The 20,575-nt window shown below is 50.9% G+C and overlaps 1 protein-coding gene across 4 annotated transcripts; it reads left to right on the top strand.

Moving 5' to 3' along the window:
* The first annotated feature begins 1,149 nt into the window (after window positions 1-1,149).
* On the top strand, window positions 1,150-18,636 carry LOC101113728 (clusterin). 4 transcript variants are annotated; one of them, XM_060411033.1, is made up of 11 exons: window positions 1,150-1,190; window positions 1,972-2,099; window positions 2,741-4,157; window positions 5,253-5,369; window positions 6,648-6,796; window positions 9,098-9,268; window positions 11,198-11,606; window positions 13,412-13,513; window positions 17,014-17,243; window positions 17,965-18,134; window positions 18,385-18,636. In XM_060411033.1, the coding sequence occupies exons 4-11, from the start codon at window positions 5,291-5,293 to the stop codon at window positions 18,392-18,394; spliced, it is 1,320 nt and encodes a 439-aa protein (XP_060267016.1). In that variant the 5' UTR covers window positions 1,150-1,190; window positions 1,972-2,099; window positions 2,741-4,157; window positions 5,253-5,290; the 3' UTR covers window positions 18,395-18,636. The 4 variants fall into 4 exon arrangements, with proteins under 4 accessions (XP_060267016.1, XP_011983709.1, XP_004004480.1 ...); XM_012128319.3 differs by lacking the exon at window positions 2,741-4,157; XM_004004431.3 differs by lacking the exons at window positions 1,972-2,099; window positions 2,741-4,157.
* The last annotated feature ends 1,939 nt before the right edge of the window (window positions 18,637-20,575 follow it).

The raw sequence follows: 20,575 nt of genomic DNA, 5'->3' as shown, positions 1-20,575 counted from the left end.
CCTCAAGCCCCTAGGCCTTTCTCTTAGGGCTCAAACATCCTGGACCAGAGTGCCTGACTCGGTTTCTTCCCCACGAAGTATTAATCGCTATGCCTGTGGTGCTTCTGGGTTGGTCCCCTCCCTGCCAGGGGGTGGCATAAGGGCTCCCACCCCTCATCCCCATCAAAGCCCCCTGCCACAGGGAGTCTGTTGGCAAGCTTCCTCCTGCCAGCAGAGGGAACTTGGGGCTGGTGGAGATGAGTGAAGGCTTTTGCAAACAGGATCAGCAGCATAATTTGAGAGGCCCTGGGCACAAGGAAAACGCAGGGCCCCTTGTTCAAACACGATTGAGAATTTCAAGACTTGGACAGTAGCTCATCAAATAATGCGCGGGGCAGCAGGGTACCATGTTCATGAAGCCCACTCGGTTTGGCTGAATCTCAGGTGGATGGGGACAACATTTAGTTAAGGTCCAGGAATCAGAGAGTCAGGGAGGCCTTATGATTTCCCAAACGGATGCTCTGTTCATTCCCAAGAACCTGTTTCTGTTCCTGCCGCCTAGCAGGTCTGCCGTGGGATCACCAGGTCACTGTAGTGGTTTGGGAAGCGGTCATTTCACTCTTTCTGCGTTCCTTCTCTATCACGACATCCCTCTCCATTACAGCCCCGTTATTTCTGATGCTGTTAAATGGAGCCGGAGGAGTGGCGCAAGTGAGAAATTAACGTTCAATCGGGCAGCGGAATTGTGAGTTTTGATTTGGGAGTAGGCACCAGCCTGGGGCGCGGAGCATCCCTCCACTTCTGCGGAGCTGGGGGCTCGCCGTGCACGTTAATTCAGGCTCTTCCCTCCTGGGGGCGCCGTGCCCCAGCTCTGAGCCCCAAGGGTGCGATCCCGCACCCCAACGTCTGTCTCCGCTGGAGCCTTTCGCGGTGCCAAAGCGCCCCCCTGCGCCCCCCGCTGAGTGCTGCACCGGATCTCTCCCCCCCTCCACCCCCAGCCAACTGCCCGCCCCCCGCATCTCAGCACCCCCTCCCGCGCGGGCTTCCAGAAAGCTCCCGGTGCTTTCTACGGCATTCTTTGGGCGTGAGTCATGCAGGTTTGCAGCCAGCCCCAAAGTGGGTGTATACGCAGCGGAGCGCTATAAATACGGGCGCCTCACGGTGCTGTGCACGCGGCGTGGCCAGGAGGAGCGCGCGGGCAGCGGTGACTGGTGAGACGTCCCCACCGTTCCAGTTCCCTACGTGGAGCCCCGCCGCCGGGACGATGAGCGAGGGGGTGGGGGTGGAGGTGGCCGCCAGGCTAGGAGAGGATGATCGCTGGTAGTTACAGGGCTGTCAGAGGGGCGCTTTGAGTGGAGTCGGGAGATCAGGGAAGGCAGGTGACCGGAACCCCATCGCCTGCGAGCCTGGCGGGGTCCGAAAATTGCTGGGGTCGGCGCACAAGCAAGGACTCGGGAGCCCTTTTGCTCATGAACTCCAGTCACAGTTCTGTGGGGGTAAACAGGATAGGTGTAGTGAACCTCTTTTTGTAAAGATGGGGAAATTGACATTTGGAGGACTGCCGCAGACGCTGGAGGCCAGGCTAGTTAGTGGCAGAGCTGGCCCGCTCTGAGAGCCTTCCTGCAGCATTTTCCTTGGAAAGGCGCTGATATCTCCAGGGGTGGCAGTCAGCTTGAGCGCGTGAGTCATCTTGTTTGCTCCCGAATTCTCTAGTTCTCTGGCTAGTGTGTTTATAAGTATGATGTTTTAAGTATACATTGTGTGCGTGCTCCATCGTGTCCGACTCTGGTACCCCATGGACTGTAGCCTGCCAGGCTCCTCTGTCCACGAAATTCTCCAGGCAAGAATACTGGAGTGGGTTGCCATTTTCTCCTTCAGGGGATCTTCCCAACTCAGGGACGGAACCGCATCTCTTGAGTCTCCTGCATTGGCAGGCAGATTCTTCACCACTGAGCCACCTGGAAAAACTCTTTCTCCTTCCTAATGCCCCAGAGTACATCAGAGAAACGTGCCACACAACCTCCATCAGATTTCAGACGTCTGATTCAAAACTGTCACAATTTATAGATGAAAATCTGGAAGAATAAACAGAAAGAAAAGTCTCCAAAGATAAACAGAAAGTAGGTATCACAATTGGGATTAGAACCCAAGTCTTGACCTTCCAGAATTTCTGGACTTACTGAAAAAAAGAAGCTGATTATTACTATTTAAGAGTGAGGTTAAGAATTTAAGAGTAAGTACAAATTCTATAAAAGGATGCTCTTGAGAGTGTTCATTATAATAATAGTCAGAAATTAAAGACAATTTAAATGCTCAGCCTTGTGGGATGGCAAAACAAGGTACACCAGAAAAAAGACTATTACGCAGCCATGAAAGTATGCTTTTAGAGTGTATTTGAAGATAGTAGATGTAAAGGACCCAATTGCACAGAAAAGAGGAAAGATACCGCAGTGCTATTGTTTGCCTCTGGAGGGTGTGAATTACAGGTGAATTGTTTTGTTTTTCATTTAGGTAGAGTTTACTTATTTGGGGAGGGAGTAGGAGGGGAGCTTGGGCTTTGGACCCTGCAGCTTACTCTGCCTGACGGTGTCCTCCCCATGGCTTCTTCTGGGGAAAGGAGGGCCTTTGAGTGGCTTGTTTAATCAGAGCAGTTGGCAACCAGGTGCCTTGGTCTGAAAATGGGAGGGGAGGGGAGTTAGTGCAAAGGGAGGGTAATTTGGCTGCACAGCCGCTGTTCTCATACTGTCTGTTCTTCGGCTAGTATCAGTATTGCTACTGCTGCTGCTGCTAAGTCGCTTCAGTCGTGTCCGACCCCATGCAGCCTCATAGATGGCAGCCCACCAGACTCTGCCGTCCCTGGGATTCTCCAGGCAAGAACACTGGCGTGGGTTGCCATTTCCTTCTCCAATGCATGAAAGTGAAAAGTGAAAGTGAAGTCATTCAGTCATGTCTGACTCTTTGTGACCCCATGGACTGCAGCCTACCAGGCTCCTCTGTCCATGGGATTTTCCAGGCAAGAGTACTGGAATGGGTTGCCATTGCTGTCTCCAAGTATCAGTATTACTTGGAAGCTTTTTAGCACAGCAGTCTCGGAATCAGAATCTGGTGTGATAACAAGACTCCTGGCTAATTCCCAGGTACTTTTAAGAAGCCGATTGCTTCATTAAGGCAAAGCCTGCAGCAGGGAAGGACTGCAGGTGGCTTCTGTGTGCCTGCTTCAGTTTCTCTGTCCCAGTCTCTACATGTAGGACATGTCTCTACATGTCCTCCCACTTCCCTGAAAGATATCGTGCCAGTGCCCACAGTTGGTCCTACGTCTATTTTTGAAGGAGTCAGAATTTCCTGTGGTGACATAAGACTCTTGTGTTTACAGAACAAATTCAAATCTCTGAGGTCTGTATTAGGTCCGTTTTACAGATGGAAAAACTGAGGCTCCAATTTCAGTGACTTGGTGTCAAGGAAAGAACACTGGACTGGGGGATTGGGAGGGCTGGGTTCTCAATCCTGGGGTTGCCACCTGCTGGTAGGCCTTGGGGAGCCCCATCGTGTTTCTGGGTTCTGCCTCCCCTCTGAGGTGGAGGATTGTATGGGAGACAGGTCCCTGTCCCAGCTCTCAGCTCCATGGCTCCCATGGTCTCCAGACTCCTGATGGCAGATCCTGTACTGACCCCTGGGTTTCTGGACTCCTCATCCAGTGCTCTTGCCTTTGACTTCCCTGACTTCCCTGCATCTCTTTTCCTTAGGACCCAGTGCCCTGTCTGCCGGTCCAAGCCTATTTCGAAGACTGGTATATGGGTTTCTCAAAAGCCTTCACTTATGGGGGGTGCTCTGCTGGAGGGGTGTTTCTCTCTGGCTTTGTCTCTCTGGCATGACAAAGCCTCTGTCCCTGCTTGAGGCGTTTCAGGCCTCAGTGAGCAGCTGGGGCAGTGCCTGGCAGACCTGAAATAGCGCCCTGGCTCAGCCGCCCACCCACCATCTCTGGAGAGGTCAATGACCCGCTCTCCTCTCCCACGCTGCTCAGGGACCACAGCCCAGCTGCGTTACTAATTGCATCTCAGAAGAGACTTGCCTTATTCATGTTCTCCCAGGGTCTCAGCCTACGGAGCTGAGAGCAGCTTTGGAGTGAGCGTCATTCCAGGAAGGGGAGAGCCCCTTCCCGTTCTTGTTAGGGGAAGCGGGTGAGTTCAGATGATAAGTTGCGGGGAGGGGTGCAGCGGGAGGGATGCGGGGGGAGGGGTTTCTGTTTTGCAACAACTTCAGCTTTGGGGAAAGGATCCATTGTGTAAGACCAGCTGGTCCAGGGTTCAGGCAGCCAGCCGAGTGTGGTGGAAGGACCTTGGCAGACGCGCTGTGGTGTGTTAAGAGAGACCAGCTGAGTGAAAGGGACCTGGCAGAGCAGAGAGGCTCTCCTCCCAGCAGGACTTCTTTTGGGGAGGCTCCTTGCCCTCGCCCCTGCCGACGCCACATCCCCCTCCCCAATCCTTTGGCTTTGCCCCTCCCTTGCTATGCTCCCTGGAGACCACTGTCCTCGCCTTGCTCCACTCTCATCCACACCTCCTGCCTCAAGTCTCACGCTGGTGATGACAAATGGATTTATTTTCCTGTGCCAACCCAGAGGGTCTGAGGCTGTCAGTGCCTCAGGCCCTCAAAACAGCCTCAGACCCTCGAAAAGCACTTTCAGGAGGTGTCGAGACATGGCTGGGGACAGTGCTGTGATCGACTGGTGATGCCTGCTGCGGGCAGGCTTGGTGATGTCAACAGCAGGGAGCTGGCTGCACTCTGGGCTGCAGTCCCCACGTTAGGGGGATGGAATAGGCCGGATGAGTGACCCAGGAGAGGTGTGTTCAGAGTTGAATTTGGTGTGAGCAGGTATCATCAGATGGATGTCCTCTCTGGATGCAGATGGTTCCTGTGCCTTTTTCGGGCACAGTCAGCTATGATGAGAAGAGGAGGAGGAGGGGGAGGAACAGGCGGAGGGTAGCTTGGACCTGAGTCCGGTGGTTCTGACTCCAGATCCTCGTTTCGTCTGTATGAGGCTGCTTTCCTGCGGTTCTTCCCGGTACCCGCTGCCTCCCACTTTCTTTTGAAAGTGCCCATTGGCAAGACTGATCCTTTCCTGTCCAGTCCCTGGGATAAAAAGGTGTTAATGCAAGTAAGGGCATAGCGGAGGGCCAGGCCTCAGCAGGGCTCCAGGAGAGCAGGCGGCAGGCTGGGCCGGAGACCAGCGGGCTGTCTAGCTGTTGCCATGACAGTTCCCTGTTCTCTACAAACAGAGGCGTGCTGGGATTCCAGAAGTGGAGAAGGAGGCAAGATGAAGACTCTACTGCTCTTGGTGGGGCTGCTGCTCAGCTGGGAGAGTGGCCGGGCAATCTCGGACAAAGAGCTCCAGGGTAAGTGACCAGGCCCCCAGGGGTCAGAGACCATTTCCGCCCTGTTCATCGGATCTGGTTTGCTCTGCTCAGGCCCCTCTCTGAGCCCTCTGTCGCCAGCCCAGGCTCCTGGTGGTCAAGTTGTCTTCCAGGCACTTTCAGGTGGAACCCAAGCCCTTTCTGACTGCTGCGTCTCCTTCAGCTGTTCCCTTCCCAGGCTGCTTGGCCCAGCGCCCACACTTCCCCCATGACGCTCCCTGAAGCCTGGACCACTGGGGCCTCTGTGGACTTCCCTTTGAGTTTCCATAAAGCTCACTACCTGTATCTGCCACCTTGCCACCTAGAAAACCAATGCTCTGGATTCAGGAAAGAGGAAATATCATTTACTAGGAGGGCTTGTCATCCTTCAAAGCCCAGCTTTTGCTTCCCCTCTTCTGCTAGGTCCTTCCTGACACCTGTCTTCCCTCTGCTTCACTCTCGTCCTGTGAGCTGACCAGCTCTCCGGGGTAGTAGTTAGAAACCCTAATGCTGAGATCAGAGGTGGGTGGGAATCTGTCTCTGCCCTCCCCAGCTGTTATAACCCTGGGTGAGTATCTTGACCTCACTATGATTCTTCATCCTCATTTGTGCAGTGGGGTGAAGGCAATGTTGAGAGTCTTAAATAAATTGCATGTGAAGCGTCCAGTGTGGTGCTTGGCCCAGGATAAGCACCAGAGAAGCATGGGCTGTTACTTTCAGTACCTTGGTGACATTATCTCATTGTATTTGTCACACGATGTGGTGTCTGATCACCGTCTCACCTCCGTGTCCCTGTCACCTGATACCATCCGTCAGAACACAGATGAAATTCAGATGTTTGCTTAAACTGCATTCCAGAAGAAATTGTATCCAAAAGGATACTATTTTATATTTTGATGCTTAAACAATTACGCTTCCAGGATTTTTTTTTTCCTTGAAAATTTTCTTCTGCAGCTGGTTAGGCTGCTCTTCCAGCGTCCCAGGAGAACACTGGGTTATTCCTCCTCTGGGGTGTGTCTGCTCCAGTGTTCGCATTTCTGAGCAGCTGGCTGTAATTGATTCTCAGGCCCTGGGTCTTCGGTGTGCCCTGGAGATGGAACCGGGCATGGAACCCGGGTCAGGGTGAAGTTGGGACCCTGAAGGCTGCCTGCCAAGGAGACCCCAGCCATGGCAGCCCCTAGACCCCCTGGCCTTTCAGACCCTTTAAACTGGTTCCAGGGTTGTATTCCCAGCACCATCCCTTCCTCTCACATCATCCACCTGCCTGCCCTTTTCCTGCAGAAATGTCCACTGAGGGGAGTAAGTACGTGAATAAAGAAATTAAAAATGCCCTCAAGGAGGTGAAACAGATAAAGACCCAAATAGAACAAACCAATGAAGAGCGCAAATTACTGCTCAGTTCCCTAGAGGAAGCCAAGAAGAAGAAAGAGGTAAGGAAGAGCCGAGCTGCCCCCACCTTGATCCTCTGTGCTGGAGGGAGGGCATGGGGAAGCCCTGCCAGGTTGCCATGGTGACCCTCTGTCTTTCCTTCCCGGCTGTGTCAGCTGATATCCAGGGCTAACAAATAGGGAAGGTTTATTTGCTTTTGAAAGCTTCAAGGGGTGAGATTTTGGATCTGGTTTCGTTTCAAGCCTGGCCTAGGGCCTGCTGCCCAGATTCATTTCAGTAGATTTTTCTAAACCCCGATTGTGTGCAAGCTCCAAGGTCGGCTTTGGGTAGGGTCTGTCATTGTCACAGGTTAGGAGGTGGATGTCACCCTTCCTTCAGGAAGCTTAATCTAGTGTGAGTCATGCCTTTGGGGTACAGCAGGTACACACTATTGCTCACATCTGAGTTCTGGACTACTTTGTGAAGAGACATCTAGGTCCGCTGGTGAACACTCAAAACTAAACTACTGTTGTTCAATAAACAGCTTATTTGTGCGGTGCTAAGTCGCTTCAGTTGTGTCCAACCCTTTGAGACCCCATGTACTGTAGCCTACCAGGCCCCTCTGTTCCTGGGATTTTCCAGGCAAGAATACTGGAGTGGGTTGCCATTTCCTCCTCCAGGGGAATCTTTCTGACCCAGGGATCGAACCTGCTTCTCTTCAGTGTCTTCTGCATTGGCAGGCGGGTTCTTTACAACTAGTGCCACCTGGGAAGCCCAGCTTATTTGAAAAATAAATAGTCTCCTTGAAGATATCCTCAAATTCTACTCCTGTTGCTACCCTAACCCAATGACAGAAATGCTGAAATGGGCCCTATGGTCCCTAATGCATGGAGTGAAATCATTATAAAGACTCAGAGAAGTTCTGCAGTAAAGGAGCATATGTGACTTCATTCAGCCCAAGTGCTTTCCAAATCCAATTGACCAGGGAATCCATTAATTTTTTTCCTGATAACTTGTAGCACAAGTTCATGGAAGCCACTCACAGAAATGTTGGCCTGGGTGCAGCCCTTTCTTTGAAACTTAATGGCCTTTCTTGGCATGAGTAGAAATTCCCACCATGCTATGAGAAGGCTCCTAGAGTCCACGGAGAAGTGGCAAGTCTTTTTCTTGAATATTTGTGCTACTCACTGGAATTTGATAGTTGACAATCTATGATAAAGCACATCATGTTTGGAAAAAGACTCCGTGACTTCTCAGTTGAGGAATATGGGAACGGGAAAGAAAGGAATTGCCTGTGAATTGGCCTAGTAGAAGGCATGGTGGCCTTCCCCATTTGGGAGCAAGAGGCAGTGGACATGGACCAGAGGGACAGGGAACATGAAGCAGGGAAAGACCTCACATAGCTCCTCCTGGTCACACATGCCTAGTGTAGCTTCATTTGGGGGTTTGGGTGGTCTACTTAATTCCTTGAAGAGTAATACACTCATTTATCAAGATTTTAATATAGAAAAGCAGAAGAGGAAAAGTTTTTCCATAATCCTTTTACCTTCGGACAATTCCTTAGGCATCTAAAGATACCTGCATTTGATCTGTTTCTTACTGCTTTTTCTCCTCTCTACATTTTGGACAGTGGCTATACTCAAACTCATGAATTTTTTAATGTGAGAAATGCTTATTATAATATTTAACACTTATTATAAACACCCTTGGTAATGCTACCCTGTTTACCATTTGTAGGTACCACAGTTTCCTTAACTGGTCCCCTAGTTTTGAGCATCTGAGTCGACACCAGTATTTTGTTTTTGCCATTCACGAATATTGAAACAAATATCTTCAGGCATATGAACTTCTCCTTTATTGCAGGAAATCCTTGGGATAGATTCTTGCAGATTTACTGGGTCAAATGTCATGGTCATGTTAGAGAGTTTTGGTAGTAGATGTGACCTTGATTTTGGAAGCTTACTTATTACCGTGGTATGCCAGGGGCCGTGGTTGCCATAGGAAAACAAGATTCAGGGAAGCTTTGGAAGATGACATTGAAATTCCTGAAGTTGAGAGTAGAAAGTGGGGTATTTAGTGAGAGGGGAGAAGTCTTGGGGTAAAGACTGTAGGTTCAGCGTCAGAGAAAGAAGTCCAGATGAGCTCTAGGGGCCAGAAAGGAGTAAGGAGCAGGATGAAGATGGGAGGATGTTTAAAACCAGATGAGAACGGACATCCACATGGCAAATGCAAACCAGGGCAGGGATGGAAACAAGCACCCCGTGTGCCCAGGTTGGGCAGAGGTGGGAGGGCCCACCCATGCCTACCTTGGGCAGGGGAAGCCTGTGGTTTCTATGGCTAAGCCAGCCTGTGTCATCCCCTAGGATGCCCTGAATGACACCAGGGATTCTGAAAACAAGCTGAAGGCGTCCCAGGGGGTGTGCAATGAGACCATGACGGCCCTCTGGGAGGAATGTAAGCCCTGCCTGAAGCAGACCTGCATGAAGTTCTACGCGCGGGTGTGCAGAAGCGGCTCGGGACTCGTTGGCCACCAGGTGATGAGGGCCCCGTTCCTTCAGCACAGCATGGCTTGGGGTGGGGAGTGAGGAGAGCTGAAGATGCTTCTTTGATTCTGCGCCGAGTTCCAAGTCGGGGGAGGGATTTCCCCACCAAGGGCTTCTCTCATACCATCTGGGTGCCCTGCAGTTCAGCTCAAGTTGGACCCCATCTACCCGGAGACAGCCTCAGACCCCACAGGTTCAGGGCTCAGTCCCACAAGACTGCTCCATCATGCCCACCCCCAACTTCAACAGCCAGTCAGAAGTCCAGGTGGTTACCTGTGCTTCTGACTGACTGGCTGTAGATTAGAGGGTTCCATGACTGCTTCCTTTTGTTGCTGTTGATTCGCTGAGTCATGTCTGACTCTTTGCAACCCTATGGACTGTAGCCTGACAGGCTCCTCTATCCATGGGATTTCCCAGGCAAAAATACTGGAGTGAGTTGCCATTTCCTTCTCCCAGGGATCTCCTTGACCCAGGCGTCAAACCCAAGTCTCCTACAGGTGGATTGCCCCCTTAGGTGCAATTAATTTGCTCGAGAAGCTCACAGAACCTGGAAAAACATTTTACATAGTAGATAATCAACTTGTTATAGAAGGCTATAACTCGGGGGATTTCCCCAGTGGTCCAGTGGTTTAAGTACCTTGCAGTGCAGGGGACATGAGTTCAAACCCTGGTTGGGGAACTAGGATCCCACTTGCCATGGGGTAAATTTCACATAGGTAAAATCATTTTTAAAAAAGCCACGAATGGGTGACCAGCCCATTGGTCACCCATTAAAAAAACAATAAAAATAAAAGGATATGAGTGAGGAACAGCAAGACGGAAGAGATGCCCAGAGCTAGGGATGGGGAGTGGTGGGTGTCCTTCGTGTCCTCCCCAAGTGCAGCAGTCTCTTGCATCTCCTTGGTGCATGTGTCTATCAACCCAGAAGCTTTACAAGCCCATCCTTTTGGATTTAATAGAGGCTTCACTACACCAGCATGACTGATTAAATCATTGGCCATTGGTCACTGATTCAATCTCCAGCCCCTCCCCTCTGTTGAGATCACGGGCTGGGGCTGAAGGCACTAGCCCTTTAATCATGTAGTTCGCTCCGGACAGTCAGCCCCCATCCTTAGTTGCTTTCCAAAAGTCACCTCCCTAGCATAACAAAAGACACCTTAATTGCTCTTATCACAGGAAATTCCAAGACCTTTAGGACCACCTTGTCAGAAACCAGACTATATATACATATATGTATATGTATATATACATATTTATATATATACATATATACATATTTCTTATGATAAATCACAGTATCACAGCTTCATTTCGCATGTCAGTTGCAATTGATTAATTCTGGCTGCATTGGGGCCCAGAGTGTGTGATTGATTGGTAATGTCTGCTATGAGTGCAGTAATGCGGAAATGTGAAAAACACCTGTGCCAGGTATTTGCCATCTTAAAAGATTCTCATCCAGCTATTCTTAGCTGCATAAGTTAACAAATGGCTCCACAGTAGGGCAGAGCCCTGTGTCCTCTTTAGCAAAAGGAACTAAGAATTTTTAGTATGCTAATATTGATCTACCCTCCCCTGCAGGCCTTGCTCAATTAGGACTCATGAATTTTGCCCTTCCCCAGAGTCCTATTGGTTGGCGCTTGGCTGATTGGGGAGGGGGGTGCGTCAAAGAGGACAGAAGACTAGTCTCACCTGACGGGTCTTGTGACTTTCTTAGCCTCACAGGTCTTCTTACTCCTCCCCGCTGGGGTCAGTAGAATGGAAGGGGGCTGGCCTGGATGTTTCAGAGATGGGGAGCCATGCCCAGCTGGGCCTTCCACCCTCGGCTGTGACTCTGAGATGTCCCAGATGCAGCTGGGGTGGGCCTGGCCCATCTTGACAAAAGGGGAAGCATCCCTGACTATCCCCCATCTCCTGCCACAGCTCGAGGAGTTCCTAAACCAGAGCTCCCCCTTCTACTTCTGGATCAACGGTGACCGCATCGATTCCCTGATGGAGAATGATCGGGAGCAGAGCCATGTGATGGATGTCATGGAGGACAGCTTCACCCGGGCGTCCAGCATCATGGACGAGCTCTTCCAGGACCGGTTCTTCCCCCGGAGGCCCCAGGACACTCAATACTACTCCCCCTTCAGCTCGTTCCCAAGGGGGTCACTCTTCTTCAATCCCAAGTCCCGCTTTGCCCGGAACGTGATGCCTTTCCCCTTGTTGGAACCCCTCAACTTCCACGATGTGTTTCAGCCCTTCTACGACATGATCCGCCAGGCCCAGCAGGCCATGGACGCCCACCTGCAGAGGACTCCCTACCACTTCCCCGTGACGGAATTTACAGGTGAGAAGGAGGGGGATGAAAACTCAGTTCTTTGAGATGCTTAACCTAGTCACACAGGCTGTGATGCTGACGAGACGTACGAATAGCTAAGGAGCTAAGGAAGTGTGGAGGGAGGGAGCCTTAGATGCTCAGATCTGTGCCCAGGACTTGGCCTGTATCGTCTGAATCCCCCAAAGAGCAACCTGGGGAGGGGGCTACCATCCCTGTTTGACAGGGAGTGTAGGAACATGCCCAAAGGTTCACAGACATCCCTGTTGGCTCAGCTGTAAAAAATCGGCCTGCAATGCAGGAGATGTAGGTTTGATCCCTGGTTTGGGAAATCCCCCGGGATGGTCAAATCTAGCCCTACAGGACTTGTAACTCTGGTATTCTTTTGAATTTTCCAGGCTCCTTCCAACAACTGGTGGGCATGACACTATTTCCTCTAGGGTAGGGATCCCCAGCCTCTGGGATTTAATGCCTGCTGATCTGAGGTGGAGCTGGTGTAATAGTAATAGGCATAAAATGCACGATAAATGTAATGCTCCTGAATCATCCTGAAACCATCCCCCACCCACCCCCTCCCTGGTCCATGGGAAAATTGTCTTCCACAAAACTGACCCCTTGAACCAAAAAGGTTGTGGACCACTGCCCTTGAGGGCTAGACCCCTTTGTCTTGGGAACTCAGGTGCTTTATATGGATGCCATGCATATATTGGCAATGAATTATATAATCAGCTCACTGTACAGTTAAGAAAGCTGTTTGTGGCTATAACCTTAGGGTCTGGTAGAGAATGGGCACATAGCGAGTATCTTTTGAATGAATGAACTCTAACATGGACACGAAAAGCCGAAACTTTTAGATGTGATTTCTTTCATTGAACCAATAGACTCTGGTTGGCCAACCCCATCGCCTAAATGCTACGGCTGGGCCAGCACTGGGTTCTGGCTTGTAATGGATTGGAAGTGCGGGAGGGTGCTGACTTAAACAGGTTTCCCTGGTGGCTCAGTGTTGAAGAACTCACCTGCCAATGCAGGAGACGTGGGCTCAACCCCTGAGTTGGGAAGATTCCTTGGAAAAAGAAGTGTCAACCTGCTCCAGTATTCTTGCTTGGAGAAGCCCATGGACTGAGGACCCTGGCAGGCTACAGCCCATGGGGTCGCAAAAGAATCTGACACAGCTTAGCAGCTAAACAACAAATTGACCTGAACAAGCATTTCCTGCATATCCATAAGGTTGAGAGGGGTGGGGTGGTGGTGAAGTGAAGTGAAGTCGCTCAGTCGTGTCCGACTCTTTGTGACCCTATGGACTGTAGCCCACCAGGCTTCTCCATCCATGGGATTCTCCAGGCAAGAATACTGGAGTGGGTTGCCATTTCCTTCTCCAGGGGATCTTCCCAACCCAGGCCCTGTGTTATAAGGAGGTTCCAAGGTAAATCTTACTCCTGCCTTCAAGGAGCTTGCTGCCTGGCCAGGGGGAGAGAAACAAGACAAGACAGAATGCAGAGCAAAACGGGTTATGATACCAAAGAGAAGTACACACAGCTAAGGGAGTGTGGAGGTGGGAGAGGTGTCAGCCGGTGAAGGAGATGAGAGGGTGGCCATGCCCAGCTCAGGGGGGCCCGGGAGCCACCTCCTGGTCCCACTGCAGGGAGTCTCGCTGCTGGTCCGAGCCTGGAAGACCAGCGGTCTTCAGGCAGACAGCCAGATGCTAACCTGCTCTGCCCGCAGAATCATCTCAAAGGGCCTGACAGTGGTGTGGAAGGGCCCAGAGAGATGGGGGCAGCCCATGTTGCTCTGTGTGACTTGTCCCCGTGTGTTCCCAGAAAACAACGACCGCACTGTGTGTAAGGAGATCCGCCACAACTCCACGGGATGCCTGCGGATGAAGGACCAGTGTGAGAAGTGCCAGGAGATCCTGGAAGTGGGTGAGTCAGGGGCCCCCTGGTCTCCTGTGTCTTCAGGTCCCCAGCACCTCACTGGGGTTGCCTTGAGGGGCTCAGGTGGGTGGGAGTTTAATGCCAGCTCTGCTGCCTTCCAGCTGTGGCTTTTAGGTGAGGGGGACTGTCCTTTGCTCGGCTCTGCCTGGATCCCCATCTGGGGTTGAGGGTTAAGATGCAGAGTTGTCCCTGAGGTCAGGAGACAGAATACTTATCACATCAGCTCATGGTTAACAGGCTGACTGTGGGAGCGGTGGCTGTGCTTTCTACAAAGCTGTCATCCTGTGACTTCCTCCAGTTAGTCTATTCCCAGGGGTCAAACCTAGTATACGTCTTCTTTTTTGGCTGCAGACGAAAATTTAGAAAGTATGTTGTTGTTGTTCTGTTGTTTTGTCGCTAAGTTGTTTCTGACTCTTTGCAACCCATGGACTGTAGCCCACCAGGCTCCTCTGACCATGGGATTTCCAAGGCAAGAATACTGGAGTGGGTTGCCATTTCCTACTTCAAGGGATCTTCCCAACCCAGGGATTGAACTCAAGTCTCCTGTATGGACAGGCAGATTCTTTACCACTGAGACATCGAGGAAGTGCTTCAACAGCACGGAGACTATTAAACTCTTGCCGTGTGTTTGTTACTAAATACCCTTCTTCTCAACACTTACAAACATTTACTCTTCTCCCTAGAATAACGGGTGGCTGCTTTTCTTACAGAGGAGGAGACTGAGTTAGAGGTTTGATGACCTGCCAAGATTACTGGATGCCCCTCCTGAGGGGATGTTTGGGAGGTGTTCCCCACCAGGGCTGCTGTGTTCTCTGCCCTGAACATATGGTCTCTCCTTGGGGTACCTTCGCTTTCTGGCCACCTTCCCTGTGGTTGGTTGGTCCCTGAGTTAGAGGAAATAGCTCTTTTCCGCTGTTGCTTTCTGTTTTACCAAGGGGACTGAATTCTTTCTATTTGGAGGTCAACAGCTATAAAAGCAGTTGACACACAAAACTTCCTGGCTCACAAAAGTCTATGCCTGGAAGGAAGGAGTTAATTATTTCCCTGTACTGAGTGAATCGATCCCGGTTGGTGTGTCGGGGTTGTGGGGGGGAGGTGGTAATGATGTTTGCTTTGCATTTAATTCTTTTCGGTGCCTGGGCAGCCCTTCAGAGTCTAGTTAAACATTTCTAGTCTCAGTGCTGTGATTTTAGAAGCCACTGAAAAAGTACAAGTGCTATACGAGGCTGATCTGTGAAGGAGTAAGGTGAGTCCACAAACCCGCCTGTTGGGTTTAGCCCATAACATACCATAGTTAGAAAGCCGTAAATCACATAGTGCCTCACGGTGAGAAGGTCACCTTAGGGCCAGAAGGAGAGACCTACCCACGCCCAAGCTCAGACTGGTGCCCCTGCTACTGATCTTAACCGACACTGATCACAACTTCCTGAAACGCTGGCTTTCTTTCCTCCATTGAGGAAGCATCTGTGTGCTGCCTGGGACCTCCAGCCTGGACTTTTGCAGTCTCCCTTCTCCTGGCATTTTGAACCAGATCATTCTTTTTTTTTTTTTTTTAATGATAGGCTTCATCATTTTTTAAATAACTATTAAAAAATGTTTTTTTCTGGCTGCACTGGGTCCTAGTTGCGGCATGCAGGGTCCTCATCGCATCATGCGTCGCAGTGGTGAGCTCAGTAGTTAAGGCATGCAACGTGGGATCCTAGTTCCCCAACCAGGGATCAACCCCGTGACCCCTCCACTGCAAGGCGGATTCTGAACCACTGGACCCCTGGGGAGGTCCCTGGACCAGATCACTGTTTGTGATGGGGGCTGCCCTGTGCACTGTAAGTTTAGCAGCATCTCTGGCCTCTAGCCCCTGGATGCCAGGAACCTCCCACCGCCGCTGCCCGCCCCCCGCCCCCGCCACCCCCGCCAGTTGTGACAACCAAAAGTGTTTTCAGACCTTGTCAAATATCCCTGGCGACAGCGCCGCCCCAGGTGAGAGCACTGCCCTAGGCTGCATCCCGGTTGCCAGTGACTGTCCTTATTTTCAATGACTCCCTGGCACAGAGAGTTTAGTCATGGTGCGTATTTCTCAACCCAGCCGATTGTTCATAATCCTATGTCTTGCTCCACCTAACATTTTATTTTAATTTAATAGAAATGATTATAACCAGCATGATGAAGCATGCAAGAACTCCTCCTTTTCCCTGACTTGCTTGAGTTTCCCTGACTTGCTTGGGGATATTTTTCAGCAATTAAGGGAGAGAAAAACAAGAGTGTTTAAAGAGAATGTTGTTTCTAGCTCTTGTTTATCTCACCATCTGCAGTGGGTAGGGTTGGAGGTGGGGACCAAAAGCAATGAACTTCCCTACTCTCTGGTGAGGTTGGCAGCCAGCCACGGTGGGCAGGTGGGCAAACCTGGACCCATAGCCCTCACTCCCTGTGTGCTCGTGGTCCGAGGATCCTGGCTGGCTCTTCTGCTACCCAGGTTCTTGGGTCCAGAATTTCCAACTCTATAGATACAGGCTAGCTTGGAGAACTTTCCAGAGCCATAGACTGAGCAGCAAGAGCCCAAGTTTAGGAGTGACAGCTCTGGGTTCACCATCCTGACCTCCCAAATCGTTCATCCTATGACTCTGGGTAAATGATTTAGCTCTGTGATCCTCAGTTTCACTGCTGGACATCAGAATACATCAGACCATTAGTGATCACTGCTATCCAGAGTGCTTGGTAATGCCTGGGCATAGGCATAGCTGCTGCTGCTGCTGCTGCTGCTAAGTCGCTTCAGTCGTGTCTGACTCTGTGCGACCCCATAGATGGCAGCCCACCAGGCTCCCCCATCCCTGGGATTCTCCAGGCAAGAATACTGGAGTGGGTTGCCATTTCCTTCTCCAATGCATGAAAGTGAAAAGTGAAAGTGAAGTCGCTCAGTTGTGTCCGACTCTTAGTGACCCCATGGACTGCAGTCTACCCAGGCTCCTCCATCCATGGGATTTTCCAGGCATGAGTACTGGAGTGGGGTGCCATTGCCTTCCCCGATAGGCACAGCAGTACCGGACAAATAGCAGCTACAGATAACATCCACCATTTCTGGAAATGATTCCTGAGGGGACAGGGCAGTGAGAGGATCTCTTGGTCTGAGCACACGGAGTCCCGAGGCTGTGCTTCTTGAGGTGTGGGGCAATGCCCCTCCTTGCCCGTCTCCAGGGAGACAGAGTCTTGCACCCAAAGAGAAATCAGTGATGTCACCAAGACAGTTTGCTTCAGCTGACACCATCTCCGAGAGCAAGACTTTCTCGATGAAGACAGCAGGTGCTGAGTCACACTCAGGGCCAGCTCTCTGCTTTGTCTTGGGCTGACCGCGGACGCTTGGTGGAAAGATGGCATTCTGAGTAGCTCTGGCTCAGGTCCCGGCTGCGTGACTCGGTTGCCATTGGTCTTCATCCCTGTTGAGCTCTCCCTTCACATTTCTGTCATCTGTCTGTGTTCTTTGCCTCTCTGGGCAGACTGTTCGGCCAGCAGCCCGACTCAGACGCTGCTGCGCCAGCAGCTGAACACGTCCCTGCAGCTGGCGGAGAAGTTCAGCAGGCTGTACGACCAGCTGCTCCAGTCCTACCAGCAGAAGATGCTCGACACATCGACCCTGCTCAAGCAGCTGAACGAGCAGTTCACCTGGGTGTCCCAGCTGGCCAACCTCACGCAGAGCGATGACCAGTACTACCTGCAGGTCTTCACGGTGAGTCCGTGCTGGCCGCGCACAGCCGCTGCACCCGCGGTGCGGTCTGGAGGTCGTGTGGTCCTCCCCGGGGGTGAAACAGCATCAAGATGTTCACGGGGGCATGTCAGCTTTCGATGGAGCACTTGTCCTACCGCAGGAGGCAAACCCTCAGGCACAGTGGTGCACGGAGGCCCCGTCGCCCACTGAGGCGGACTGTCACAGTCCCATTTTATGGGTGAGGAAAGGGCGCGGTTCAACCGCTTACCCCACATCTCCCACCTGAGGAGTGATCACCGTCCAGCTGCAGAGCGAGAGCTCTTTCTGGAGAGCTGCCCTGTCCCACGTAGGAGGCCTCATCAACTGGCCTGTTGTTCTCCACCAGTGAGAAGAAGTTTCTCTCTAGTACCAGGACACGTTTCTTTTTCTCTCCCTGCTGCCATTTCTACTACCACCTGGCCAGTGGCTGCTCAAAGGAAGCAGGCAGCTCCAAACCATATTTTACTTGGTGGGGCTCCCCCTGGACTGGCCCTCCATGGAAGGTGTTTCCCCCCCCAGCCAGCCCCTACACACACACAGACTAGTGTATGGGGCATTTCTGTTCCCTGAGTTGTATAGAATGTGGAGGTGAGTGAAAAGCAAAGGAGTCCGTGGATCCGAATGAAGCCTGACTTTAGTTGCCAGCGGAGTCCGTGTTGACTGTCATCCCCGCCCCTTCGTGAGCTTTCTTTTCTCCTTCCAGGTGAATTCCCACAGCTCCGATCCCAGCATCCCATCTGGCCTCACCAAGGTGGTTGTGAAACTCTTCAACTCCTTCCCCATCACAGTGACGGTCCCGCAGGAAGTCTCCAGTCCTAACTTCATGGAGAATGTGGCGGAGAAAGCGCTGCAGCAATACCGCCGGAAGAGCCAGTGAGTGTGTGCCCCCTGCCCCACCGCAGTCCATCTGGAGCCAACAGCATCCTGGGGGTCCATAAAAGGGGGAGCAGCCTGGGCATCACTGGAGCTACAGCCAGAGCCCAGGCAGGAAGTCGGGAAGCTGCTAGGAAGTTTCTTCTTTCTTTGGAGGATGTTCTTTCTGGGTTGGAGAGAATCAAAGTGTTGGTTGCTGCATCTCAGGGAGTATCAGCCCTCACCTTCCCCTCCCCTGCTTCTTTTTCAGTGAGGAGTGAGGCGTGAAAGTTGCTTTTGCAAGTATGCAGGCGTCTCCACCCACTTGCCCCTGAGATGAGCTTCAGGCCCCTTTAGAGAGCTGTGCACGTCGCCAGATGACCAGGCCCTGACTTGGAGGTCCTCCTGACCCCACCAGCCTCTCCTTTGAACTCCTCTGAAACGCACTAATGCCTGTGTTTGCCGATCACGGGAACAACTTGCTCGCATGCCACTAACTCAATAAACCACCTTGTAATCTGAATGCTCTGCTGTGTCCTCTTTTTTTTTTTTTTTTTTTTGACTGTGCCCTGAGACATATGGGATCTTAGTTCACTGTTGTTTATTTGCTTAACCTCTATTGATCTCTATCTATTACAGAACCTGGTAGCCCACCAGGTTCTTCTGTCCATGGAATTCTTCAGGCAAGAATACTGGAGTGAGTTACCGTTCTCTTCTCCAGGGGATCTGCCTGACTCAGGGATCAAACCCTCATCTCCTGCATTGGCAGGCAGATTCTTTCCTGCTGAGCCCCAGAGAAGCCCCTTTTAGTTCACTAATGAGGGATCAAACCCTCGCCCCCTGCATTGGAAGTGTGGAGTCTAGACCACTTGACCACCAGGGAAGTCCTGGTGTGTCCTTATGCGGATTGTTCTGTTTGTTTGTTTTAACCCCCACATGTCTTCATTTGGATATTGAAAAAAAAAAGAAAAAAGAAAAGCTGGTGTCTAAGCTGGTATAGTCTCATATAATTGAGAATAAAAGGAGTGGGATGATGAAGCTGGCTCCGTTAAGGATTTCCTGCTTTTAGGAAGAGATGTGCCCAGCAGGCGACTAAAACATGTTTCTGAAAAATGAACCTTTTCCATTTTATTATAAAGCAGATGTGTACTCTGATTGAGGTTAGGGTGATCTCCTGAAGGAATGCATTGAAAATTAGGGTGCATATGGGGTAAAAATAAGGCATACCAGTTATTTTAATACATAATTGATATTTTCCTTCTGGAAAATGTTACTCCCCCCCAAAAAGCAAAATGAAGTTATTTTAATTGTGAGAGCTTAGAATGAATCCCTGTGAAACCTTCTTGACTGTGGCATGGTTTCGTTACTGTCTGTTCTATACAACCTTTATATCCTTCCATCGACCTTAAGAAGTTCTCTTCTGCCTGGATTTTTCCTGGTAACTGTTTACCCCTCGGGGCTTCTCAGGTGTCTCAGTGATAGAGAATCCACCACCAGTGCAGCAGAGGCAGGATTGATCCCTGGGTCAGGAAGATCCCCTGGAGAAGGAAATGGTAACCCACTCCAGTATTCTTGCCTGGAGAATCCCATGGACAGAGGAGCCTGGAGGGCAACAGCCCATGGGTTGGCAAAAGAATCAGATCCAACTTAGCAACTAAACATTTCACCCCTCATTCGGAAATATAGCTGGCCTGCAGCACCCTCAGATTGCCAGCAGGTGGCACTGACTAACTGAGATACTTCTCTTCATATAAAGAAGCCTTTCCATTTATGGATCTAAAGAATCCTGTTCATCAAATATACATCAAAGGGAAATAAAAACCATCTGGATGCACCCCAGGTCTGTAACAAAATCCACATGTAAATTAAAAGCTTAAAATATTCTTAGTTTACTTTTCCTTGTCTCTCAAGTTATAAGCACCCTTGCCACACAGACAGCAAGCTTATGTCCACAGAAGCTAGTGCTTTGGCATTGCTATCAGGGAAATTCAGAGGAAGGTGTGTGTGATTCACTTACACACACACATTAAATTAGGGTTATGGTTCAGAAGGTATTTGCTAAAACGACCATAACTGTAAATTCACGTGCTTAGAGCCCATGCTCCACAACAAGAGAAGCCACCGCAACGAAAAACCCAGGCACCACAACTCAAGTAGATCCCATCTGCTGCAACTAGAGGAAACCCACATGCAGCAACAAAGACCCAGTGCAGCCACAAATACCACCCGATGTGAAGAGCCGACTCACTGGAAAAGACCCTGATGCTGGGGAAGACTGAGGGCAGGAGAAGAGGACCATGGAGGATGAGACGGTTGGATGGCATTATCGACTCAATGAACATGAGTTTGAGCAAGCTCTGGAAGTTGGTGATGGACAGGGAAGCTTGGCATGCTGCTGTCCATGGGGTCACAAGGATCAGACAAAACTGAGCGATGGAACAATAAAAGCCAAACAATAACAA

Source organism: Ovis aries, chromosome 2, assembly GCF_016772045.2.
Source record: "Ovis aries strain OAR_USU_Benz2616 breed Rambouillet chromosome 2, ARS-UI_Ramb_v3.0, whole genome shotgun sequence".
In the NCBI taxonomy this organism is placed as follows: domain Eukaryota; kingdom Metazoa; phylum Chordata; class Mammalia; order Artiodactyla; family Bovidae; genus Ovis; species Ovis aries.
This window is presented reverse-complemented; position numbering and strand designations above follow the sequence as displayed.

Bases quoted from the DNA above. Each gene is read 5' to 3' on its own strand.
- LOC101113728 (XM_004004431.3), top strand. From the start codon at position 5,291: ATGAAGACTCTACTGCTCTTGGTGGGGCTGCTGCTCAGCTGGGAGAGT. The intron at 9,269-11,197 runs GTGATGAGGGCC...CTCCTGCCACAG, and splicing joins CGGGACTCGTTGGCCACCAG to CTCGAGGAGTTCCTAAACCA. The intron at 13,514-17,013 runs GTGAGTCAGGGG...CTCTCTGGGCAG, and splicing joins CCAGGAGATCCTGGAAGTGG to ACTGTTCGGCCAGCAGCCCG.